This window comes from Cyprinus carpio, chromosome B4, assembly GCF_018340385.1.
Source record: "Cyprinus carpio isolate SPL01 chromosome B4, ASM1834038v1, whole genome shotgun sequence".
NCBI lineage: Eukaryota > Metazoa > Chordata > Actinopteri > Cypriniformes > Cyprinidae > Cyprinus > Cyprinus carpio.
This window is the reverse complement of record NC_056600.1, coordinates 11,052,492-11,076,524: the sequence shown is the minus strand read 5'-3', so window position 1 is coordinate 11,076,524 and position 24,033 is coordinate 11,052,492. Positions and strand designations below refer to the sequence as shown.

Genomic DNA, 24,033 nt, shown 5'->3' with positions numbered 1-24,033 from the left:
TATAGAATGATTTTATTTACAGGCACTGTACAAACAAACTGATTAACAATAAATCAGAACTTCCTATATATCAATATAAAAATATTTGTTGAAAATAGTAGCTAGATACTGGAAAACCTACATAAACGTTCACGGAAAGTTTTTATAGATAAAAGTGGGCTTTACATACTTTCAATGGGAATTCCGTTGACAGACCATGTGACTGTGGGTTTAGGGTTGCCTTCTGCCCGGCAGGTGAGCATTCCAGATTCTTTCGGGGCCAGGATGAGGTTCTGAGGGGCACTGATCCAAAAGGGAGCCGCTGTGGAGATAAAATGAAAGTTTGAAATCAAACAGACAAAATTGGAATTTAAAATTTGAAAATTTGAATTTAGAATGCTTCCTATGCAACAAAATAGAACTATTTCATCATATGTTTTAAGATATCTGGCAAACCAGCGAGTATTTTCTGAGTAAAAGGAAACACAAAGGGTCTTTCAGATCAGCTCAAGTCCATGAACAGTTCAGGATGGCATCCCGGGGTCAGTGAATGATGTGACTAAACAAGATTTTTGAGATCTGACAGATGAAAAGACATCCTGTGACAGACCTCTGACCACCACAGTGATGATGTGATGGTTGCTCCCCAGGCGATTCTTGGCTAAACAGCGGTAATCTCCCCCATCCGCTTCTGTCACCTCTGTTATCTTAAGAGTTTTCTGGAAACTGTGAAATGAAAAACGGCCGCTTGGCAGGTCCCCGTTCACCTTGCTCCAGGAGATATCTGGCGTTGGACTGAAAAACACAATAAAGTTAAACACTTTTAAACTGTTTATGCAAATCTATTGATGCAATCTGACCCCAATCACAAGAAGAAACGGATATGGTTACAAAAAAAAAAAAAATAACAGCACAGTAAGATGCACATTAGCCATTCTTCGACCCAAGAGAAAGCCATTTTTCCACTTCCTCCTACTTACAGGCCATCAGCGATGCATTCCAGCTGCAGCGTGTCTCCTTTCAGGACCATGGTGGTACTGTGCGTTCCTGGTGGGTTCATGAAAGTGGGCGCTCTCTCCCCAGATGGACTGTCTAGAACATAGATAGGCCACAATCAGACACATTTTATAACCTGCCAACTATTGCCCAGGACTTATGACAGGGGAAAAAGATCCTGTTTTGGTGCGTAAAACCACACACGAACGTGTTAGATAAAACTAGAGGTGTACAAACAGCAAATCCCTGGACAAATTTTACACTATAAATGGAAAACTTACAGGGAAGTCTAAAAAACTGCCCTTATGTCTTTTATCAAGTGAACCTCATTTTGAATGATAATAATTTTATCCTTCCATTGCTTCTTTTGGATGGCATTTAAAAGAGAATGGAAGGATCCAAATGCAAATATAAAAGAAATTAATAATGTTTTAGTGAGATATTTTATAGTACCTTATACAGTGTTGCATACAGAATGTAATATGCAACACTAATACATGTATTCAGTTTAAAACAGGGAAAGGAGAAAGTTTAGTGACCGGTTTAGTGCTGAAATGTTAATTAGACAATTAAAACAAAGAAAAAGGACTGATTACCATTCATATACAGTAATCTTGGAAATTTTCTTGCCATACACAATGCCAATGATAGTCAACTCCTGTAGTGCTGGCTTCAGTCCTTTTGTTAAATCTGACAAAATCAGTTTTCATTAAGAAGATGCAATTAAATGGTAAAGCGTGAGACCTTCATAAAGATGAAGTTGTTTGAGATCAGGGTTGGGATTCTAGAGAAGTGGGTTATATTTCTGGTTATAGGTGATATATTAGGTAATGAGCTATTCCTGGTTAGGCGGAAACACAAGTGATGGGAGGGATGAAGGCTGGGTTCACTTGGAGAAGTTCTGTTAGCACTCACCACCCCAAAAATCTGAGCCATTCAAAAAAGCTGCCAACACAGTGTCATTCATAGCTTCAACTGGAATACAACAGAAAATAATCAGCATGCAATGCTTTGACATTTACGGGTCCAGACAGAGCAGGAAAAACTGAAGCTGAGGCATTTAAAAATAAAAGGGAAAATGTGACACTGTCACTAAATTCTGCAATAAGGAATTTTTCACTGCTTCACACAATATGTAATGTCTTATCAATGTGGGGCTTTTCTTGGGGCAAATACAGATATATACAATTCTTTGTATATTAATTCAATAAATTAATAAACTTATTATATAATTAAACTTCAAACTGTTTTCATAGATTGACAGCCCTAATAATAACAGATCAAAATGTGAATCTGTATATATTGTGCAAGCTTAATTCAACATAAAAATGCAGAGTCCTATTCTATTTAAAAAACTGATTTACACAGATGCTTGTTTGGAACAGAAATTGGTGACTCTATTTGTAGCAGCAGACTAAAAACACTTACTGTCCAGCACGTTGACGGTGATGGGCTGTTTCTGCTGGATAGTCTGAGTGTGTGGGAAGCGGGCGTAGCAGATGTAGTCGTTTCTGGTGTCTTCCATGAGCACGTTGGAGAAATACAGGTCTCCGTTTAAAGCCTGGGATACACGAATGTTTTGGGGAAGTCTCTGGAAATCTGAGACAAAACAGAGTATGTGTTTTTTAGTTGATTTTTGGCCTTTACTCGAGCAGTATAGTACCGTACAGTATAAGTTCATTGTGAACACTATAAATGAAGAGCCATAAAATAACAATAAGCTAAACCTGCAAAACAGTGCAGGGATTTTTACATACTTGGGTTGCCATGCAAAGTATAAGAAACCATAAGCAAATCAGGCATTCAGTGGCTGCTTACACTAGAATGTGCAAGACTGACATGTGTGGTGTGTTACTGTCACAAATCTATGTGGATATATGTGATATATCTTACTGTTATCCATCCAAAAGATGATTGGCGGAGGCAGGCCAGCCGGGGGTCTGCACTGCAGCACTAAAGACATTCCCCTCTGCACCGTGATTGGTTCAATTTTCTCCTTTGACCACAAGGGGGACCCTATGAAACAGAATTGGGCCCTCAATAAAACAAAACAAAACAACTTGACAGGAGGTGACTGCAAAAACATTAACAAAACAGTCCTGAGGCAATTTATTCTGACTAGATGTGTCTGTCTTACTTGACTGACGGATGACAATGTTATTGGACATGGCAGAGCCGTGCTCGTTGCGGGCGATGCACTGGTAAACACCCTCATACGCCTCTGCCTTCTCTCCGCTGATGTCAATGACCAGAGTGCCTGAGTTGGGCTTCATGATAACTTTGGAATCCTTTTCCACATCGAAATGAGTGCCATTACGTGTCCATGAAAAGCTAGATTGAGAAGAGTGAAAATAAAAAATCAATTACGACAACATGCAAGCACAGTGGCATTACAATCTATTAATTATTATTGACATGACTGACATTTATCAATCATCACTTGTCAATAAAGTTATTTCCTTAACTTTTTGAACATCTACCCACCCTTGCAAGTCATTCAGATCTTTTTAATGAGAAATGTGAAAGGAGAAATTTGGCAGAATATTCAAGCTGCTCTTTGAAGAAAACTGTTGGTTTACATTGAAAAACTCCAAAATAAAGGACAAAATAAAGCATCTCAAAAGTGGTCCATATGACTTTTGTGCTATACTTCTAGTCATCTGAAGCCTTACAATAGGGTTTTTGTCTGAGAAACAGTCCAAAATTAATGCTGTTATATCTTAAACAAGTTAAATTACAGCCTGTTCTACACATTATGCTGTTGTATGATTTCAAAAGACTTACAGTACATCAGTCACTTCATGCTATAATGTTAGGATGCTTTTATGACCCAAAAATGAAAATGTGCAGAAATTTACTGACTCTCAGGGCATCCAAGATGTAAATGAGTCTCTTACTACATATTTGAAGGAATTTCGCATTAATCAAATCATTACACAAATTTCACATTACATCTTATAAAAACATCACAATAATTCGAAAGTAATTTGCATGACTCCAGTTGTTGAAATAATGACTTATGAAGTGAAAAGCTGCACGTTTATAAGAAATAAATAAATTATTGAGGCATTTTAAATTAATAAACCTTTCCTTCTGTCCAAAATACGACCCCATAATCCATAATAATGTTTCCTCTGGTGAAAAAGTGTGTCCCAAGTTAAGAGCTGATTGTCCATAATAATGTTTGTGCATATTTCTCTCCTGACCTTTTCACTGGAGAAAGCAATATTATCGATAGAGAACTCGTATTTTAAGGTTTGAAGTTATAACTTCTTCATGATGGACTTATTACAGATTTCATGTCACAAGACATTAATTGATGGACTGGTGGATTATTGTGATGGTTTTATCAGCTGTTTGGACTCTCATACTGACGGCACCCATTCACTTCAGAGGATGCATTGGTGAGCAAGTGATATAGTGCTAAACTTCTACAAACCTGTTTCAATGAAGAAACAAACTCACCTACAGTACATCATATATAGACAGAGAGTGAGTACATTTTCAGCAAATTTTCAGGAAGACTTTGGTAGGTGTTAAGCGCCAAGCATCTGTCCACAGCAGCGGAATCTGCAGTAGCGGTAACCATGGTGATTCAAAGTGACACCCACCTGGGTTGAGGCTTTCCTTTCGCCTCGCAGTGGATAATGATGTTCTCCCGAGGGTCGATGATGTAATCCTTGGGGGACTGATGAGTTATTGTGGGAGGCTGAGGCACTGAAGCACAGAAACCAATGTGAAGACAAGCATCTCTATTTCCCACACACATACATACACACACACACACACCTTGGCACAAACCAGCACAGATGCACCACCTTTGCAGAAACTGATTCTGCAAAAAAATATCTAAAAATATAAAAGTGCCCAGCTTTAGTTTATCAGTGTAACCAAACCCATAGAGACAAACAACCAAAGAGCATGCAGCATGCACACAAACTGTCATGGAAGTTCTTGTTGGCATAACAGATCATATAATTTACATATAGCTTTATATTTGAGTGATTCATGATAAATAAAGGATAAAATAAGTTATTATTCAAATCAAACCCATAAACACTTTAAAATGAAGAAAGCAAAAGACACAAATTAAAGTAGACCTAATTCACAACAAATTTCACAGCAAAAGTGCCCAGACTTACATCCCTCCAGAACTTTAGCTTTTTTGTCCAAATGAATCATGAAATACATAAGCAGAGAGTAAAAGAGCTCAAATTAATGTAAGAGAAGAAGAGAGAAGAGAAGATCAAACAAATCAGATTCCCTCAGTGAAACTTCGGGAGGTGTGTTGTGCATTCATTACCCATCATGCAACTCTCATGCCATTTCATTCTCCTAATAGAGTTCTGATGATGCTGATTGTTTGTCAACGATACATTGATTCTAACACACTGAAAATGGTGCTTCATGCATTATAGACATTATAGACTATAGAAGATTTTAAAATTCTGGATTGTACAATAAGATGGAGTTGAATCTTGGCACTACTTTATCCTAAAAAGGTGCTTTATTCTTTTTTAATGTTTTTTTTAATCATGTAATTATTCATTCTTTTTTTTTTAATTTATCCTAACGTTCCTTCACCCCCAACCCCCCCTTTTTTTTTGTTTGGAGGATATATATATATGTTTTTGAAGCTGCATTTATTGATGTAAAAAATAGTAATATTTTAAAAGAAAAGTAAAATAACTATTTGCTAACAATTTCATATTTATTGCATAAATAAACAGTATTAACTTCAATATTTTGAAATATTATTAAAATAAATAAAATAACTATTAAAATAAGCTATAATAACTATTTAAAAAAAAATTATATACATGTTAAAATGTATGAAATTTCTGTGATGGCAAAGCATACACACACTGCACACACACACCACACTTTTTTTAATGAGGACAATGGAAGTATATATAATATCATACAAAAGAGCAATGATATGCAAGCAGTATATAACAAGTCTCAGTTAGCTTAACGTAGTACACATAGCCATTTTTTGAATTATATTATAAATGCTAAAAACAGTATTAGAATAGAAAAAGAATAGAGCAAGCTTGTGTTAGGGGCATTTTTTTCTCATTTGTAATTGTATATATAAATAAAATTAAATATTCTATATATTTATATAAAATATATATATATTATACACATACATATTATATTATAACAAATTATCACATAACAAATGAGGATAATATATATCTATTATATATAATATTTTTTTCATATATTTATTATATTAGGAGTAGAGTGAGTGATAGAAATAGAAAGATGGAAGGAGAAAGCAAAAGGGTGACCAATGCTGTCTAAAAGTCCATGTATATTCTGCTTACAAAGTAGTAATGCTGACTTAACACACTGTCAGTCTGTAAATGTGAAATACTACTCTAGAGTGCAGCAGCAGCTGAGAAAAGAGAAACGCACTGCGAGGACTCATAGTGACATACTCTACTTCATTTCTATTTTAATAATTGAATTCTGAAACTCTGAGAATATTTCATTTTATTTCTAATCTTGTCTGAAAATGTCTTAGAAAATCCCAGACAGAATCACGTGAATCACTTTCTCATTTTAAAATAGGTAAGGTAGAAAACTAGATTTTTTTGTGCACTTCTGTCAAATGATATCTACATAAGTGGGATTTATTACATTTTATTACATCACATCAGATTTAATTTTCTTTCACTGTGCAATACTCACGGTCTAGAGGCACTTCTAATGCAGTGGTCATGTGACCCAGCAGCAGCAGCAGCAGCATCACAGCTCCTTCACAGAGTGTGCAACTCCTCTTCCTGTCCATGGCAGGGTGCGTTACATGAAAATCCTTCCCCTCCAGGTCAAAGCAGCTGGGCCTTCTGATTCGCACTCAGTTTGATCATTCAAACATACAGGGGCATCCACAATTAGCCAGCAAGACTGAAAGAGAAAACAAATAGAAAAACAGTGACCTTTTATGCTAGTAAAAGCACAAATAGATGGCAAGATTTTTATTAGGGAATCTGTGGTGGAGACAGACAGTTTGCATGGCCTTAGATCATCCCGACATACACAGAGACATGTGAGGGCGCTCAGCTGGAAGAGACGGGAACACTGTGATGGCAGCACCCTCAGCACTGACATATGGATGTCAATACACATGGCTGAAGCACAAAATTACACAGCCTGCTGTCTGGTTCCTCAGAGGTGGGTTAAGAACTAAAAAAAAACATGCCTTTCTTGCTCCAGAAAGCCTTTTGTGTTAATGTTCAGCTTTATGCATGCTTTTCAGATGGGTTAAAACATTATATGGTTTTAAAAATACAATGCTCTTCAAAAAAAAAAAAAAATAAATAAATAAAATAAAATACAATGAAATGAAATGCAAAATGAAATAAAGCATTACTTCAACTGACTGAGACTCCTTTTAGAAGCTATAACATGAAAGGTGTGTTTCCCAACCTTGGCATGTGCATAAATGTGTTTACACAGGAATCACAACCACTGTAAAAACACATTGTGATTATGATGGATGACTGACTGCAATGTTTTTACAATATATACCCAAGTAAAGTAAGAATATGAGCAGAATCAGGCTGTGTAAAGTTTTCAGTGAGGAAGGAGGAGTATAATGTGTCAGAGAAGTGAACTATCATGGGTTGTTCCTGCCAGTAGGTATAGACAGTGCTATCTGAGTGATGCTGCTGTGTAGCAGGCTGTGTCAGGGAAATGGGCTCTGCTTTGCATAATTCATGAGCACAGAAACCTTGACGGCATCATACAGCTACTGAGAGAGAGAGAGAGAGAGAGAGAGAGAGAGAGAGAGAGAGAGAGAGAGAGAGAGAGAGAGAGAGAGAGAGAGAGAGAGAGAGAGAGAGAGAGAGAGCATGAGTCTGTAAAGCCAAAGATTTATCTCAAGGTGAAGGATTCAAACATTCAAGATAAGGACTGGTTCTTCTGGATATCACATGTACCAAGAGTATCACTTATACCATGATCTGGAATCTACATCATGTTTCTCTCTGATGCACAGGACTGGTTTACTAGATACAGTTTAGGTAGCAATCTTCAGTAGAGGTCAGTTGCCTGGACACGGATTAAAAGCAGAATATGCTTTCAAAAATTAAAGCTCACATTAGTCAAAATTTATGGATAGGAAAATAAAAATTAACTCAATAAGATCAAGTGTTGTGGGTCATGACCCGAAACAGAACAAAAAACAAAAAACAAAATAAAAAACAATAAACAAAAAAAAACAAAAGAAACTAAAACAACACAAAACAAAAAACAATAAAAAATAATAATAGAATATAATTTTTTTTAAAAGTGTGTCCAAAACCAGTGTCCATTGACTACAGTCAAAATAAAGACAGAAGTGAGTAAAGAAATTCAAGGGCCTATTAACACATTTTCTGGCTGAAGAAAAGGCAAGACTCCCTCAATACCCAAGTAAAGACAAGTAGATTTACCACATTTCAGTATTTCAGACAATGTGCACAGCGTGTCTGATGGCTGCTATGGTGACAGTATGTGCTCAAGCTCCATTTGGAAAAACCTGAACCGGTCAATTGCATTATAGAGAGAGAATGACAGTGACACTGTCTTAAATGGAAACTGTCAATCACATTTCCTGTTGCCATGCAATCAGCTTGACCTTTAGCTATTCTCGAACATAAGAATCTGTGAAAAAATGTAGTAAACACTGGCATGTGTGCCTTTTAAAACAAGAGTATGAGATGAAAAAAAGACAAAGTCTAGATTCATGTCTGTGCTGTCATATGGTGGAGATGTTCAGTCATGTAGAGTCTGTCTAAATGACAAATTTGCATAGCACAAACATCGATTCTAATCATTGCATGTTTAGTCTAGATTCATGTCTGTGCTGTCATATTATGAATGTATGTTTTAATCATTAGATGTTGTCCCTGAATTCAGGCTATTAACAATCTGGTCAAATTAGCTCAATCAAGACAAACTAATGAAAAATTCAATTATGTCTCTTCATTTTTACATAAATTTTCATAAAAGGTCTCAGATTTGTTATTTTTATTCCTTTGGCCTCAAGCCACTTTTGTTGATTAGGAAAGTGTGTGAGGACAAATGTTTTTTTAATATAAGAAGTATTATTATTTTTAATATAATAATATTACATTTTAAAAGAATAATTTTTAAACATGAATGTTTATTTATTTTAATTTAAATAATAATAATAAGTTTGTTTACTTTAAATGCTGGCTCTGGCCCCTTGGCATAATTAGACTTCCCGATAGCTCACAAGGATGCTTTAGGTAACATCCTGGTCTCACAGAACTGAAGAAAACTGTGATTTGGTTACCGCTGAGTCATTCGTATCTTGACAGAATCAACAGAGATGGAGGAGAAATGCTAGTCAGCATAGGTAATCTGATTCAGGCCGCTATTCATTCTCTGATTGGTTGGATGAAGGACTGAAAGGCACAGGCATCTGCCTAAATGATGGATCTCAATCTGGGACAGCCGGGCTGCTGAGGCCCCTTTTCTGGATCAACTTGGCTAATGGCCTCTTTATTGGATGAAGGCCACCCTGGATGGGCAAAAACGATAAACACACTAAAGGGTATATGTGTCACATGCTCTAAGAACCAAACCCAACCTTTTTATTAACAATTTCCCATATATTTCTAAATGTATATGCAAATATTTTATATTTAGAGACTATATTCACATAACTTGAATTATTATCCTTAAGTCATTATGCAGATTCACTTTTAGCAAGAGAAATGTTGCCACATGCTTATCCAAAATCAGTCTATTTTAGTATTCATCTCAGCATAATCCCTGCATAAATTTAGAAGAATATATGCAAATGAAAGACATCATTTACATGTGAATGGACTTCTACAGTAAAAAAGTGAACAGAGACCATACCGTACAATCAAAGGACTTCATTCATATGGGTTTGTTTTGACCAAATCCTACTGCTGCCTTTTGTGGGCTTGGCTAACTTGTTGTTTGTGTTGACAAGTGGTTATTCTCTTTCACAAGAAGAGAGATCAGAAGTCCTTGCTGCCAAACTAACCTTATCCGTATTTGAGTTTATTTCTAGCTATTTAAACTACCTATTAAACAAACCTTTTGTCTGTTACCATACCATAGCTAAGAATGTTTGCTTTTTCTACAGAAACTTCTATTAGTTCTAAGTCAGAATACTGTAAGTACGTGAATCCCTTTAATGAAACTTTCATCTATCACATGTGAATACAAGGCCATAGAGTGTGAGAACCATCAACAGAATATCCATCAGGTCAGGGAGGGTCTTTCTGAGTGTTTGTTCTGAATAGGGCTGGATATTACCATGATAATGAGACTCAAAATAAACTCTGAACGTATTAAATATTGCAGACATATTATACACTGATCCACAAAATACTGTAAACCCCCTTAATTTTTTTTTAACATTAATATGATTTACAAATATAAAAACTAGATGCACTAATGTAAATGCTCTAAAGGCTGGAATACACTTCTGAATACACTTGGGGGACAATCCAACTCTCTCCATTGACTTTGTATTGCGGGAAGCTGCATCCTTGTCATTTCTTATTTATAACAAAAAACAAAACGATGTCTAAAAGCTGCTATGTGACAAGCTGTACAGTAAAAAAGCTCAAAAACCCAGAACTACGTTTTTGTAAGCTGTCTACCCAAAAAACGAACATTTAAGGACAAAAGTAGAGCACAAAGTGACATATTACTCTGAGAATTATGGTGGGCGTGGCCTAAATGCGCTCTGTCTCTATAGCAGGATGGATTCTAAATGAGTGTGTCAATGGCTACGTTTACATGCAACCAAATAATCAGTTTGTAATTGGATTGACTGCTCAATCGGACTGAAAAGCCTTCATGTAAACACCTTAATCGACCCGACTGAGCTCGATCGGAATTAAATTTCGATCAGATTGAAGAGGGTGGTTTATTCCTTTTCTAATACATTTCAGATTGCATGTAAACACACGATCAGATTGAACCCCAAAACTGAAAGGATTGTGCATGTGCAATCTAGCAGTTCTTCCTTTTGAATAAAGTGTTGTATAAATCTGTGTCCTGTCATTATAAAAGTCTCCTTTCACTCAGCAACTGTGAATTGGAGCAGGACAACCTCCCACCAGTCCTTGTTTTGGATTCTCATCCACAGCCAACCTGTTTTGGGCAGCATGGCACAGGGGATATTTATCCATTTTTACTGCTGTGATCAATATGAGCAGCATGGCACAGAAACTGGTTTATAGCTTGTATATAAATGCGCAAATCATCCATAAGCGTTTAGGATAAATATTAATTCTGCTGTTAAGTCCAAATGAAAAAAAAAACGAACAATACGGGTTGTGCGCGCCCCCCCATGGTCTGTCCCTATTCTCTTAATGAGAAATGGGTGTTTTTTGGGCGTAACGTGCAATAAACCAATCAGAGTCTCTTCTTCTATTCCCTTTAAGAGCCAGTTTCATTCTGCCATGTCGGATTTGCTATTTACACGGCGGAATTTGGCAAGCGCAAAGACAGAACGCGTCTCCGAGAAGAAACGGAGCTGCTCGTGTGCGAGCAAATAGATAGTTTAATTCTAATACATGCGATGACTATCCATTATGACATGTATGCATTTTTATATTTAATTAGCCTACAAAAAATTCTTAAGCATTGTAATTCTTTAATTTTTAATATTTGGCAGGTTTGTGTGCTGCTGTGCGTCCCTGTGTTTAATAAGCAGCGTGTTCGCGCATTGTAGACCCGCCTATACTAACACGCTCTTTAAATAACAAAGAAAAAACATTGCGCCAGACTTTAGGCCAGGTTTGAGTTGGTCTAAGGCGCAGTCTATTTTCAGCTCCTTAAAATAGCAATGCGCCAGCAATGCGCCTGAACACACCTCTTTTTTAGACAAGCACGCCCATGGGCGCACAAATGGGCGCAAATGCATTTGCTAATTAAACGACGTGGCTCTGGACGGGAAAATGCAAACGGAACCGGAGTGAAACTAGCAAACACACTTGCGCTGCGCCTTGCGTCGCATTGCGCCGGGTGTATGATAGGGCCCCTAGTGTTTTAAAATCTGCTCAGATTTTAAAGGTTGTGTAGTGTATTCCACCCTGATGACAGTGGTTGTAAAATAAAACAAAACAAATCAAAACAACAAAGCAAACAAAGCAAAACAACAAAACCAAACACAACAAAATAAAAGCAAAACAAAATGCAAACAAACAAAAAACAATGTTATATTTTTTATAATAGTCATTTCAGTCTGTTCAGCTTATATCAAATTAGTAATTCTTGTTTACTTATATACGGTACAATAAATTATTTTGGTACATATGCACTGTAAACGTATGTAATATAGAATGTACTGTATGTCACATGTAATATGTAATGTAAACACTCTAAGCAAGTGGTTCTCAAAAAAACACAAAAACAAACAAAACAAATAAACACAAAACACAAACAAAACACACACACAAAAAAAGCTAATTTCAGCTTTTTTATAGTAATTTCAGCCAATTCAGTTTATATCAAATGAATAATTCTGCAATGTATATCATACGTATTGTAAACACTCTAAGCCAGTGATTCTTAAACAAAAATAAATAAAAAATAAACACACACACACAAACAAAACAATTTCAGCCAATTCAGTTTATATCAAATGAAGAATTCTTGTTTACTTGTATACAAAAAAACTATTTTGGTGATAGTTTGGGTTGCAACATAAAGTTATTCATAATAAGTTTACCTCAGGGAAAACATGAAATTTAACAGGATTGATTAAAAAATATATTGCCAGTTTAAAAGCAATTTAATTGGCAAGATTAAGTATTGTGTTTGTAAACTCTCTCTTTTGTAGTTCACAGCCATCTGAAGAATGTACTCTCAGAAAGAGTACATGGGAAACTTATTTCCTCTGATAATACAAGTTCTTCTCAACAGCTCCTTCACTCTGAAGAAGACCTGAGTCAAGAGAGCAAGCCGGGCTGCTAATTTAACGATCACTCCGTGTCCAGGGCAACACACTTATTACACACTCATGCCTATTATAAGAAACACAAAACGCAGCCAAACCCATCCATCTTTTTAATGTAAATCCAAGGAGAGGACACTACTGAGAGAAGCACTCTCAACAGCTCTCCGCTGTCATTGAAGACTGAAAAGAACGAACCGCTCTTTATTTTAGCAGAAGATGCCTTCAGGCCAAACGAGAGGGGACATGATTAAATGTCTCTTTTCACACCAAAGTCTGAAGCCCTTGAAGAGGGAATTAGATAAAACTGTGGAAAAACAGATGATACAGCTGCTTCATGCTAAAGCTCTTGCAGTTTTAGGGTTAAAGTTTGTTTACAAGCTCATATCTGTTCTCTAGACGATGTACTGTTTTGTTTTGCATTTTAATTCATAAAGTACTTCTGAGCCAACAGAATCCCCGTTTATTGAAATGTTTTATGAAAAACATTGCTTGGACTCATTTGCAAAGAGCACAAATGAAGTAGAATCAATGAGTCAAGGAAACTGATTTAATTATCTGTCTAAACAAACTGAGCTGGATTCACAGCATGGATTTCATTATAGATGTTAACACAACAAACACAAATTTGTCTTCTGAAAAAGTCGCTGGTTGCACAGTTTAAGCTCATGTTTAACTTTAGGCTATTTGTTGAACTGCTCTATTAGCATTTTATCTTGACATTACTGGGTTGTTGTGCTCAAAAACCAACAACTGTCATTTTCGGAAGCAACTGTCAGTTTCAGAAGGCCACTGGCGGGAGTTAGCATAGCATTACTATCTAAATAAATGCGCTAACTTCATTTAGCACTGTGCTGGTGAGAGGTTATCTACAGCTAAAGGGTCACTTGTACTTGCAGCGACAGCAGAATGAGAGAGCGTTCTTTCTCTCCTGAGCTTTGGGAAGTTGCTGATTGTCAGCAAGCTCCTGTCTGGCAACTCACGAACTGTATTGTTGCTTTATGCTGTTTATAGTTCAGTTAAGCTGGAAATACAGTGTGACCCCGAACCACTCGGAGCAGAACTATTCACTTTAGATATAAATAACACACTCTAAAATCATAATGTGGAAACTTGGGAAAATTTGTGCAGATCTCAGATTTAGAAGCGGTTTTCACAAAGTATCGAACTCATACTTTTGATGTTTTTAAGATATAAATATACATAAAATAAAGTAAAATTAAATAAAATTATAAAATAAAAAGTTTTTTATTTAGTCATAATTCCAGATAAAATTCCATATTTCGATGCACCATTCACAATGCATTTACAAAATGCAGTAACAAAACAACATCTATCAATCTATCAGACCCTTAACTGCTTCAATGAAATAACTTTTTTATATACTTAGAAGCTAACTTTTCAAGTTTCTCATTCCGGTAAATACAAATCATTGTTATCGCCACAAAGCTCAGGAGAATATGGAGCACACAGAGGCTAAAATTACTGTTTAAGAAGTACAAAAGGTAATTGTGCAATTTTCTACTGTAATGTTGCAAAAAAAAAGGTATATAATCAAAAAAACTGAAGACCAAGACTGAGCTCTCATAAACTACTTCAAAGCATTAATTATTTAAAAAGCAGCCAGGAATTTTCAGAAATGACTCAATGGTTTCTGAAGGCTCCGAGTCATAAGTGACTTCATTCCTGCAGCGTTTTCCCCGGACCACATGTCTGACTGTAACAGGAGGATGTTATGTTTTATTCAAAAATGGTTGTAAAGAGCTCTCAAATGTCCCACAATCTGTTGATCAGACTATATAATCAGAAATGAGAGACTGAGGGGGTGGGACTTCTGTTTCATAAAAGATCTCCTCTAAGAGAGGCCACAACATGGTAAACCAGGCTTATTTATATTCTGGAGAAACACAGTGAGGGTGAAAGATATCTCAATGACCAGATGATGACTCAAGAAAAATGACAGCGGTCACCGCAGCAAGGGGAGTACTTCTAGTGCTCCAGCATGGTTTGAATGTCAATTATTGTTGCTATGATTGTTCGTATTTAGAACTGAGTTTTTTTACATTAAGATACTGAACAATATGTTACTTAAATAGTATGAATTCTATTTTTGTTTATAAATAAATAAAATAAATTCTGCAATAACAAATACATGTCCCTGTGCATAACCATGTTATTCATCTGCATGCATGACTAGGAACGATTTTTACTTTTTTACGATTTTTACAATATATTTACTGTTCTATTTCAGAATACAGAAGGAAAAAATTAATAACCGGTTCTTATGTATTATATTTTTAAGTACGGAATAACACATTTTTTAAACATTTAAACATGTAAAAAAGTAAAAATTCTGTTTTTGTTTACAATATACCATACTTTATTTTATGTATTACATGTATTATTTAAATAAATAAATAAATACAATTAAAAATTGTTTATAAATAAATAAATGAATTTACTATTCTATTTTTTATGCATTGTTCTTATTTATTTATTTATTTATTTATTTCACAATTTATTTTAGAGAATATGGAGGAAAGGATCAAGAACTGGTTCTTAATAATGCATTTTTTGTATCATTTTCAAATATATTTCCAAAACAGTACCAGTTCAGCTTTTGTTTATAATATACCACACTTTATTTTTAAATATTACATGCATTATTTAAATGAATGAATGAGTGAGTGAATGAATGAATGGATTTTTTTAAACATGTAAACTATTCTATTTCTATGATTTGTTGCATTATTTAAATTAATGAATTAATGAAATTTTTTAAACATATTTATACCATGTTTATTATTTAACTCCCTCTGTTCCATCTGTTCGGCGCTCAGATAAACTGTGGTCATCTGTCCACATGCTGTATGTGGGTGAACAGGAGCTTTTACAGTATGTGCTGATATCACTACCACTACATAGTTTAAAATGTGCTATGATGTAACACTTGTCATGCCATCTAATCCTTTTGTGAGAGAAAGAACAGAATTTCCAGGAAATACATTTAGCTGTATTCATAAAGCCAAAGTTCAAATCTGCATCACAGACAGATTAAAGGGATAGTTCACCAGAAAAATTAAAATCAAAAAGTCTTGGCATGTAACACAAAATACAACCGCTTTTATGATGCTTGAGGTAGTCATTCACTGAAAATCTGGTGGTCACCATTCACTTTAATGGAAAAAAGCATCATGCACATTCTACTGAAGAAAGTCATTCAGATTTTAAATCACATGAGGGTGAGTAAATGAGCCAAAAAATGAAAAATCTGCCATCAACTATTCTCTTAAGTAAAACCAAAAGGCTTATAAAGAATAATCATCATGTAAATATGTCACAAAATGTGTCTCAGTCCACACAAACAAACATGACAGCTCTATACGTCACAAAAACAACTTCCCAGCAGCAGCAGCATGGTCACAAGATCACTGTCTATTTCTATCTGCTCTTTCCTCCTAAACACAGCTGAGCTCTGAAGCAGCCCGTCTGTATATCTGCTCTAACGGGGCCAGACGCTCTCAGTAATGCCTAAGCACAGCAGGGATCATCATTAGGAAAGAATCACATTCAGTCTATTCATTTTCGAGATAAATCTTTAGAACACATAGTTTTCATCATAGTTTCAGCATGTAAAACATGTATTCAACACATCACATGCACTTCACTGCTTTTGCACCACTATCACTTGCATTCCTAGAAAAAGAAGTCAAGTATGCAGTGTGTGTGTGTGTGTGTGTGTGTGTGTGTGTGTGTGTGTGTGTGTAATAGATTAGTTTTGGCTGGATTCTGGGTAATCTCAAAATAAGCGACTAGCTTGAAAAGTTTGCATTTTATACTTGATGTCTTTGATGACTTTGATTTCTACAGATTCATCACTTTTTATTCTACCGATTCATCATTTTCCCACAGAACCAGAGATAGTTTCCCTAAATTTAATCAGATTAGATTATATAAGGTTTTATTGATTGATTTGATTTTTTGTAGGAAGTGTCTCACTTCCTGCTGACAACCAGTTTGTGCCCTCAGAGGCTAAATCGAACACTTTGAATGATAGAACAGCATATACTGCTTCAACTTGAGGCATTTTTTTTCTTTTTTCACCTACAATGTGTACATTTGATTGTACTATGTGTTTAAGTGTACTTTACACTTTTAGCTTACTATGCTGAATCTGAATGTCCTCTTTTGTTATGTCTGTTATATCTAAAAAAGTAGATATATAAAAAAAAGTTAAAAGGATAGTGTACACACGCACACACACAAAATGTTTTTCCAAACCAAGTCCAAATGATTTACTTTCTTATATGGAATGCAGAATGAGAATTTTTGAAGAATGCTGTCATTTAGATTTTTGGATGAACCATCCCTTTAAATCAGAGATGCCCAAACCAGGGTCCACGGGACCAAACTTGGCCCGTAATGACCTTTAATTTGGCCTGCCATGTTATATCACAAGAGGGAAAAAAAGAAGAAACATGCCATTGAAGTATATATGCATTTCTAATTTGTGATCCTGGACCACAAAACCAGTCATAAGGGTCAGTTTTATGAAATTGAGATTTATACATCATCTGAAAGCTGAATAAATAAGCTTTCCATTGATGTATGGTGTGTTAGGATAGATATTTGGCCGAAATCTGGAATCTGAGTGTGCAAAAAAATCTAAATATTGAGAAAATCGCCATCAAATTTGTCCAAATGAAGTTCTTAGCATTGCATATTACTAATCCAAAATTAAGATTTGATATTTTTACAGTAGGAAATTTACAAAACATCTTCATGGAACATGATCTTTACTTAATATCCTAATGATTTTTGGCATAAAAGAAAAATCGATCATTTTGACCCATACAGTGTTTTTTTTTTTTGCGACTTAAGACTGGTTTTGTGGTCCAAGGTCACATTTAGATTTTTGTTTTTACATTTGCTGTATTATTTTTGCATTGAAATATAAGTTAATAATTTAAATGAGTTAAATTTAATTTTAATTTTAGAAAAATATAATACATTTAAATATAATACTGTTGGATATAATGCAACATTTGCTTTTGGCCCACAATCCTCAATCAGGTATGACTTTTTTGGCCCTTCATATTACCAAGGTAGGCCACCTCTGCTTTAAATGATTTCATTACAAAATCCATTTTAGTATAGAATAAAAGACATAGTCAATAAACGATCAAAGATCACAAACACAACTGCACTAGTCAAACCTCAAACCAGACACATTTCCCAGCTTTCAACATGATAACAATCTGTCAGCACACATCAGTGTGTGCAAGCAGCCAAAATATGCACATTGCTTTCGATTTCAGTAACAGCTTTTTAGTTCATCTTGGTGAAGTAAAGAGGGATACGCAAGTCATAAATCATAAAATCGCATCACTCATTCTTTTTCATCATATTTTCTTTTTATGCCTCTGCTCTGTTCCTCTCTCTGTCTGAGATGAAACTGCAACTGAATCACAATGAATACATCAAAAAAATCAGAGGGAATCAAACAAAAAGCATCTTACCTCTTACGACTGTATGAAAGAGTGGATACTCCGGTTCTGACCAGACGTCAGCAGCTCAGAATAGTGTGGATGCTGTAAAAAAACAATGTCATCGTTAAAAGAGGAGCTCTTATATGACAAAGCGAGGGACTTAAGTTTGTGCTAATCTGAGGAACACTAAAGGATGTTATAATTAAAGGACAATAAGCTTGCCGGTTCACAGATGCACCAAAAAGTGGGTACATTCTAATAAAAAACATACAACATTTGTTATTCCAAAGCCAACTGGGATTTCTAAACATTATTGGCTCTGTGGAAACACAATGCCATGCCGTATATCAGCAGAAAGAGTGACAGAGAGACCTGCTTTCAACGGCACCCCTATATCACACGTGCTGGTTCATGCTCTCCGATATATCAGAGTTTTCCCTTGAGACGCACGCATTCATTTCACATTAACAGAAACACGGCCGCTGACACAGACCCCCCTCACCCCCCCACCCAGCATCTTTTGATAGTAGACGAGCCACAAAGACGCTGTGAGGCAAAGCCGCGTCGCTTTACTGCATTGTTTTCTCGAATTTGAGGCAAACTGAGGAAACCTCCAGCCTCTAGTGAAGCTGTCACACACAGCTGCTGTCTCACAGAGACCAGAAAGAGAGAGAGAGAGAGAGAGAGAGAGAGAGAGAGAGGCAATAAAACAACAACAAAAAAAATTCACACTAACTACCTCCCACCTCTCAGAGCTGACCTGAGGTGTTGTCATGGAGACGGGCCGCATGCCGGCACGATGGGGTGAGAGAGAGAGAGAGAGAGAGAGAGAGAGAGAGAGAGAGAGATGAAGGGGGTTCTGAGAGAATAAAACATGTGATGTTGAGAGACAGATCTTACAATGTTTCAGCATTATCTGCATTGTCAAAAATCTATCCACTCAATTCTTTTTTTCATCCATTCATCCATCTGTTTCTTTTTCAACTATTTATCCATTTATCTATCTATCCAGCCAGCTATTTCTATTTTCATCACTTTATCTAAATACTGATCCATTTATACATCTATCAATTTCTTTTTCATTAATCCATCCATTTATTCCTTCATCGATCCATTTCTTTTTCATCTATCCATCCATCCATCCATTTATTTTTCAACTATCCATCCATCCATTTATCCATCCATCCATTTCTATTTATCAATTTGTTTTTCATCCATTTATATATTCATCCATGTATCCATTCATCCATTTCTTTTTCATCCATTCATCCATCCATTTACCTATTAATCTATTTCTTTTTCATACATTCATCCATTCATTTATCATTTGCTTTTTCATCCATCCATCCATCCATCCCTAAATTTATTTTTCACCCATTCACATATTAATCTATTTATCCATCCATTCATTTCTTTTTCATCCATCCATCTATCCATCCATCCATCCATCAATTTATCTATTGATCTATTTTTTCATACATTTATCTATCCATTTATCCATTTATTTTTCATGCATCCATCCACCCATAAATTTATTTTTCATTCATTCATATATCATCCATTTATCCATCCATTCATTTCTTTTCCATCCATCCATCCATTTCTCTTTTCATCCAATCATCTATCTATTAATTTATCCATCCATTCTTCCACACAAATTTTTGTATACTGATCAGTAAGTAAATACTATATTACCTACATCAACATGCATGACTATATCTATCTCTCTACTTAAATATATTAAACATACCACAGATTTGCAGATAAAACATAAAAAGGTTTCTCCTATCACCTCAATACATGCTGCCATAAAACTTTTGGTTTTAGTTGTACACCTACAGACATCCCATCAGCAGACACTATGACTTCAGAATAAACAAATCAGCACACACAAAGACAAATCTGACTGGTTTTAGCAGGTAAGGTGATACCAGGTGTGTACCGTGCAATGGACAAAATGCTGTTTGTTCTAAGGAACTATAGTCACAAAACCCGAGTCAAAGAAGTGAAAGGAAATAGTTCACCCTGGAGGTGTAACTTCGACCCACAGGGTGTGAGAAACGCAAATGTTACCCTAATAAATACCACAAAAAAAAAAAAAAAACTCAAGATCAAATCACCAAGAACAAATTAACCAACACACCAAACAGAGGGTCATTCTGGGTAAAAAACATGTTATTTTTAACAGCTAGAACACTATTACCTTAATACTGCAGTGAGTCAACAGCAGTCCTTTCCTGGTATCAAGTATGTACCTCACTAACCATTCTCTTTGGCTCGTGCAGCATGTGTGTGGCCAGGGAACGCTCTGACAGGCATCTGCCTCACACACACACATATGCGGTCACTCGACTCTCCCTGGCATCCACCCCCATGTGCCTGCCTCCTAACTCGGTGAGATTAACACACCCCTTTGTCACCGTACAAAGGAGGTTAGTGCATTTCCTGGAGCAAACCAAAAGCATCCGTAGGGACTGAGGGATGAGGAGAAGCAAAAAAGAGAGGCAGAGAAACAAAGGTATGGAGAAAAAGGTATATAGAGGTATTTGTGCATTTAAAGAGCTATCAATACACATCAGGCTCATTTAGCAGGTCTGTTTGTTCTGTCAAGTGCTTGCTTGAATGTTTCCTTGGAACAGAATCGCAGATGTGCTAGAGATCCCAATTAACCCCTAAAAGTGTGAAATGACTGTCAAATATAAAAGCTGTGCAGAGCTTTAACACTTAACTGACAAAAGCCTCCATCGTCATTGACTAAGGATCCTGAGAAAGACTGAGCACAGATTTTAAAACCAACAGAAACCTCAAGACGGTCCTGAATCAGGATAGGCATATGTCTCGTATAAACACATTTAGACTTTACTGTTCTCTATCTGGTCTTCAGTAAAAGCCATATTATAAAAGCAGAGCTCTATGGCAACCAAAACATTTATCCTAATGTAGCTAGATATGATTTTACAGCCATCTGAGCTCATGAAACAGCCTTCAATGTTGACATAATGACTCATATAATGTCATATAACAGTCATTTTAAAGGTTCAGAGCATCTGTTTACAAGAAGTCAACATGTATTGTCATTTGCAGCCCATACTGCTTCCGTAATATGACTTATTTTTGAGCAACACACATATTCAAAGAGCAAAACTGTGCAAGACTTAATTTTATCCATCAGGATGGCAATGATTTAATGCCTTTTAGGCTGCTAATTAAAATGTGAAAATGGAAATAATTTCAGAGGATTAAACTGCATTTTGATGAAGTTTGTTACAACTTTTTAAATTTAGAATAAATCATGCACTATATATTGCTGTGCAAAGTATATATTAAAGAACATGTATTAAGAAAGTAAAAGGAGTCCATTTTTAATTAATTTTGATATTAAATTCTAATTTAATTTATTTTACTGTGCTGCAATACTCAAATAAAGGTATTTCTTTTTGCTTTATTTCTCCTGCCAGTTTCAGAACAATAAAATAAAATGCAAATGAGGACATACATTTCTCTAAAAAAAATTAAACAATGGCCATTAAAAACCTCTTATCATCAATAAGAGGATATCTTATGCATGATAAAAAGCATTTTATAAAATGGTGACAACAGTAAAATAATTGTAAAAATAATTAATCAGAATAAATAATTCTGCCCTGAAGTAATATAGTTCTAATAGGCTGACAGCGGTTGCCAAGCAATGTAGCTCATTATTGTAGACATCAACTGATATGCGGTCACAAGTATGTGTATGTGTGTGTGTGTGTGAGAGAGAGAGAGAGAGAGAGATAACAGTTCATTCAATCAGAATGTACCATATAGTAAAAAGTGATCTTTAAACTGGATATTGAAATATTGTATGTGACTTATAACAGTTTGTACATTCCCGTGCCTCCCTGTATTGTATATTTTTGCAACAATGAACAGATATATCTCATTATCCTAAAAGCAATACCCATATCCAATAACGAAGGGCCCATTTTACCATACTGTGGCTTTTCGAGTATCATATGAGGGAGGACATGTAGATACAGTCGAGAGTATATATGAACAGAGAGAAAAGCACTGATTACTTTCCCCAGCTCTCAGCTTTAATTTACCCTGTCTGAGTGTTAACATCCGTCAGACTGAGGTCCTTCACACACACACACACACACACACACACAAATGGCCGAAGAGACTGAGCTCTGGAGAGCTGCACAAAAGGGCATGGAGAGGCCTTTGCACACAGCAGATTTAGCACACACCAGCTGGGCTTTCAGCACAGAGAAGAGTCGCCACTGAACTCTCTGTCATTTCCACTTCAGCTCTGAGTTACACAGTTATCCACACTAGCAGACAATACACCGACATAATTCCCACCAGATGTACAGGAAACAAAGACCTGCTTTTCTTATTAACTTTTCAAGTTCATAATGCACTTGATCTTGTGTAGGATTTTTTTTTTAATATATATATACAGTGGTGTGAAGAATTGTTGGCCCCCTTCCTGATTTCTTATTTTTTTGCATGTTTGTCACACTTTAATGTTTTAGATCATCAAACAAATTTAAATATTAGTCAAAGATAACACAAGTGAACACAACATGCAGTTTTTAAATGAAGTTTTTTATTATTAAGGGAAAACAAAATCCAAAACTACATGGCCCTGTGTGAAAAAGTGTTTGCCCCCTAAACCTAATAACTGGTTGGACCCTTAGCAGCAACATCTGCAATCAAGCGTTTGCAATAACTTGCAATGAGCCTGTTACAGTGCTGTGGAGGAATTTTGGTCCACTCATCTATGCAGAATTGTTATGATTCAGCCAGGATTTTGGAGGGTTTTCGAGCATGAACCGCATTTTTAAGGTCATGCCACAGCATCTCAATAGGATTCAGGTCAGGACTTTGACTAGGCCACTCCAAAGTCTTCATTTTGTTTTTCTTCAGCCGTTCAGAGGTGGACTTGCTGGTGTGTTTTGGATCACTGTCCTGCTGCAGAACCCAAGTTCACTTCAGCTTGAGGTCACGAACAGATGGCCGGACATTCTCCTTCAGGATTTTTTTGGTAAACAGCAGAATTAATGTTTCCATTTATCACAGCAAGTCTTCCAGATCCTGAAGCAGCAAAACAGCCCCAGAACATCACACTACCATCACCATATTTTACTATTGGTATGATGTTCTTTTCCTGAAATGAGGTGTTACTTTTACGCCAGACGTAATGGGACACACACCTTCCAAAAAGTTCAACTTTTGTCTCCACAGAGTATTTTCCCAAAAGTCTTGGGGATCATCAAGATGTTTTCTGGCAAAACTGAGACGAGCCTTTATGTTCTTTTTGCTCAGCAGTGGTTTTCATCTTGGAACTCTGCCATGCAGACCATTTTTGCCCAGTCTCTTTCTTATGGTGGAGTCATGAACCTTAACTGAGGCAAGTGAGGCCTGCAGATCTTTGAACATTGTTGTGGGGTCTTTTGTGACCTCTTGGATGAGTCGTCGCTGTGCTCTTGGGGTAATTTTGGTCAGCTGGCTACTCCTGGGAAGGTTTTCCACTGTTCCATGTTTTTGCCATTTGTGAATAATGGCTCTCACTGTGGTTCGCTCGAGTCCCAAAGCTTTAGAAATGGCTTTGTAACC

The 24,033-nt window shown here is 36.1% G+C and overlaps 1 protein-coding gene across 14 annotated transcripts in view; it reads right to left on the bottom strand.

The window, feature by feature from the left end:
* The window catches only part of nrcama (neuronal cell adhesion molecule a), a 50,620-nt gene that overhangs the window by 13,193 nt on the left and 13,394 nt on the right, over window positions 1-24,033 (bottom strand). For 7 of the 14 annotated variants that reach the window (XM_042721968.1, XM_042721970.1, XM_042721969.1 and 4 more), the window contains exons 2-12: window positions 18,457-18,528; window positions 6,676-6,891; window positions 5,118-5,135; window positions 4,587-4,692; window positions 3,113-3,306; window positions 2,869-2,991; window positions 2,404-2,574; window positions 1,891-1,950; window positions 960-1,071; window positions 590-774; window positions 170-301 (exon numbers count right to left, since the gene is read on the bottom strand). In XM_042721968.1, the coding sequence (XP_042577902.1) occupies window positions 170-301; window positions 590-774; window positions 960-1,071; window positions 1,891-1,950; window positions 2,404-2,574; window positions 2,869-2,991; window positions 3,113-3,306; window positions 4,587-4,692; window positions 5,118-5,135; window positions 6,676-6,775 (1,201 nt within the window). In that variant the 5' untranslated portion in view covers window positions 6,776-6,891; window positions 18,457-18,528. Of the gene's footprint in view, window positions 1-169; window positions 302-589; window positions 775-959; window positions 1,072-1,890; window positions 1,951-2,403; window positions 2,575-2,868; window positions 2,992-3,112; window positions 3,307-4,586; window positions 4,693-5,117; window positions 5,136-6,675; window positions 6,892-18,456; window positions 18,529-18,798; window positions 18,818-20,629; window positions 20,759-24,033 lie in introns of those variants that run through there. The other 7 variants (XM_042721971.1, XM_042721963.1, XM_042721960.1 and 4 more) reach the window with 5 other exon arrangements.